The sequence below is a fragment of the Arachis ipaensis genome, chromosome B03, assembly GCF_000816755.2.
Source record: "Arachis ipaensis cultivar K30076 chromosome B03, Araip1.1, whole genome shotgun sequence".
Lineage (NCBI taxonomy): Eukaryota > Viridiplantae > Streptophyta > Magnoliopsida > Fabales > Fabaceae > Arachis > Arachis ipaensis.
The window spans coordinates 6,584,187-6,587,370 of record NC_029787.2 but is presented as its reverse complement, the minus strand read 5'-3'; the positions used below and the strand labels follow the sequence as shown (position 1 = coordinate 6,587,370).

Below are 3,184 nucleotides of genomic sequence, written 5' to 3'. Positions count from 1 at the left end.
TAATACACGAGACTTCCTTCTATGGAAATTTCAAATGTCAAACATACTATTCTCGTTCCCAAATATTTTTTATCTATACAAACCCAAAAATAGAATACTAAATCACTTCAACACTCAATACAAAGAATTGTTATTTCTTCTTCGGCGCAGAAAAATGAAAAATCATAATCATAATTGAGTTGCTAGTTTTCAATTAAAACCGGCAGTCCCGGTTTCCCATTAGAACCACGTGTCCACCACCGAGTGGCCACTGTTCCATACAAGTCTATATATATCCACTACCCCGCTTCTCTCTCTCAACTTTCCATTTCATTATTCCTTCATTCCTATCAATCAAACAAATAATTTCACAACACACACTTTCTTCATATTAATTATTAGATGAAAAATACAAAAGGTGGTGGCGGCGGCGGCGATAGTGGTGGCACAATGTTAGTAGAACAACGAAACGGCGTCGTTCGCCGGCCTAAGCTAGGAGCTATATTTCGTAGCTCCGATCCAACCTCGCTCTACACACCCAACCACTACGACGAAGATCACAACCGCCGCGTGACCAGCGGCTCCGCCCAAGCGGACAGCAGCAGCAGCAGCAATAACGCCTCTCCTTACAACATGTCTCCATACAACAACACCACCAGCAGCGTCTCTTCCTCTCCATACAACAAATCGCCATGGCTCTTACCTTCTATAAACTTCTTCCACCAAAACGAAATCGAAAACGACGCGTTTTACTCCCAAAACGGCCTCATCGGATCCATCGTTCGCGAAGAAGGACACATCTACTCCCTCGCCGTCAACGGAAGCTTGTTGTACACAGGCTCTGAGAGCAAGAACATTAGGGTTTGGAAAGATCTCAAGGACTTCGCCGGATTCAAATCCAACAGCGGATTCGTCAAAACGATCGTAATCTCCGACGAGAAAATCTACACCGGTCACCAAGACGGCAAGATCAGAGTCTGGAAGGTTTCTAAGAAGAATCCAAGCTCATACAAGCGCGTTGGAAGCTTGCCAACGTTTAAGGAATACTTTAAGAGTTCAATGAACCCTAAGAATTACGTCGAAGTTCGGAGGAATCGAAGCGCCGTTAAGGTGAAGCATTTCGACGCCGTTTCGACCTTGAGCTTGGACGAAGAAGCAGGATTGTTATATTCTGGATCTTGGGATAAGACGGTTAAGGTTTGGAGAATCTCCGATTCCAAGTGCTTAGAATCCATTGACGCCCACGAGGACGCCGTGAATTCGGTGGTTGCGGCGTTTGGGGCGTTTGTGCTCACCGGCGCCGCCGATGGGACAGTCAAGATGTGGCGGAGGAAGCAAGTGAGTGAGAAGAAGACGAGGCACGTGATCGATAGAATTTTGCTGAGGCAGGAGAACGCCGTCACGGCGCTGGCGGTGAACCGGTCGGCGGCGGTGGTTTACGCCGCGTCGTCCGACGGATTGGTGAATTTCTGGGAGCAGGATCTGAAGGGCGGCGAGCTGTGTCACGGCGGAGTTTTGAGAGGACATAAACTCGCTGTGCTTTGCCTTGCCGTGGCCGGAAACTTGGTGTTCAGCGGCTCTGCCGATAAGAATATATGCGTGTGGAAGCGCAACGAGAGCGGCATCCACACGTGTCTTTCGGTGCTCTCCGGCCACACTGGGCCGGTGAAGTGTCTCACCGTCAAAGAAGAGGAAGACCGCCGCCAAGGTCAACGCCGAAAAGGTGACCAGCGATGGATTATTTACACTGGGAGCTTGGATAACTCTGTGAAGGTGTGGCGCGTGTCTGAGAACGCGCCGGAGTTGAAGATGATCCAAGGGTGGCCATTGCCGAGTCATGGCGGCACACCGGCCCGTGATAATTCTTCCACGGCAGGGTCGAGTCCGTCGTCTTTGCCGGTGACAAGTGCAATTAGCGGCAATTTCAACAATAATCTACAAATAATTATCAATAATAACAATGATGTCTACCCAAAAAGGTTGCAGTCTCAAAGTTAGAAACATGCATGAGACATTTTTCTTTTTGTGAAGCTTAATTTGCAGTTTGATACACACGTAATTATTAATTTTGTGTATTTTTTTTTGTCTTTGGGACGATTGAATAGCATGGTTGCTTTGCATGTGTTGTGTGAATGCGTGTACATAATACAAAAAAAAATTATTAAGACGGCTTTCTCAGCATTATTTTTTTGTTCCTAGTTTTAAATTGATGTACCTTTCTTACCTCTTACAATCTGTTGTACAGTTTAAAAAGTCCTTATAATTAATTAGGAAAAGTATAGGTTATTAACAAGATTTTTGAACAATATGTAAACAATATTAATTAATAGAGTTAAAAGAGTAAATTTAATTAGTAGCATTAAATTAAAGTGTAGTGTATTTTCATTTGATTGGTGATTGTTGATGTTATTCAAAATTTTCATTGTTCTCCTAGCATTCCCCAATTAATTAAGGTGAATTAGAGTCTAGGTATGTTTTTTCAAAAAGCAAAGGCAGGAAGAAGGGAGGGTGAGGCTCCTTTTGAAAGTCTTAATGAATGGGGCCTTGAAATTTTGGACGGTACTTAGTCAGAATAGAGACACAAAGGATTTGGTACCTTAGGCGAGAAGTAATAGAGTATATGGACCAGTTTGGTTTTTGAAAACGGAAATGTTTGGTAACCAAAGAAAATCAGACAAAAATAGTCATAATTTATCTTATTTAACATTTATTAATCAGAAATGTTTGATAACCAAAGAAAATCAGCCAAAAACAGCCATAACTTGCTTTATTTAGCATTCATTAATTGTTGCGATAATTAATTAATGTTAAATAAGGCAAGTTCTAACTGTTTTTTTTTTGTATACCTAGCATTATCCTTATTAATTGTTGCGACAATTAATTAATACTAAATAAGGTAAATTCTGGCTGTTTTTTTTTTTCTACTAACATTACCCATTAAGATTAAATAGGCCTAATTCAAAGAATAAAAATGCCTCACACTTAGATTGTTTGGAGCGTACATCTAACTCTGATATTATATTAAAATTAAGATTGAATACACCTCACTCAAGTTCAAAAATTTTGTAATAAGTTTCGTTTTCTTAGCTAGGCACTTGATATTTGTATTTGGTTATTTGTGTGACTGAAAATTACGGGCTGGCACATGCCCCGAATTGGAGGGACTAATAGTGGCCTTACTCTCGCCATAGACGATGATGATGTC

The 3,184-nt window shown here is 41.7% G+C and overlaps 1 protein-coding gene across 1 annotated transcript; it reads left to right on the top strand.

Moving 5' to 3' along the window:
- LOC107628947 (protein JINGUBANG) lies at nt 294-2,160 on the top strand. The gene has a single exon (XM_016331590.2). The coding sequence runs from the start codon at nt 382-384 to the stop codon at nt 1,975-1,977; it is 1,596 nt and encodes a 531-aa protein (XP_016187076.1). The 5' UTR covers nt 294-381; the 3' UTR covers nt 1,978-2,160.

Excerpts from the sequence above, each read along its gene's own strand:
- LOC107628947 (XM_016331590.2), top strand. The coding sequence starts at position 382 with ATGAAAAATACAAAAGGTGGTGGCGGCGGCGGCGATAGTGGTGGCACA.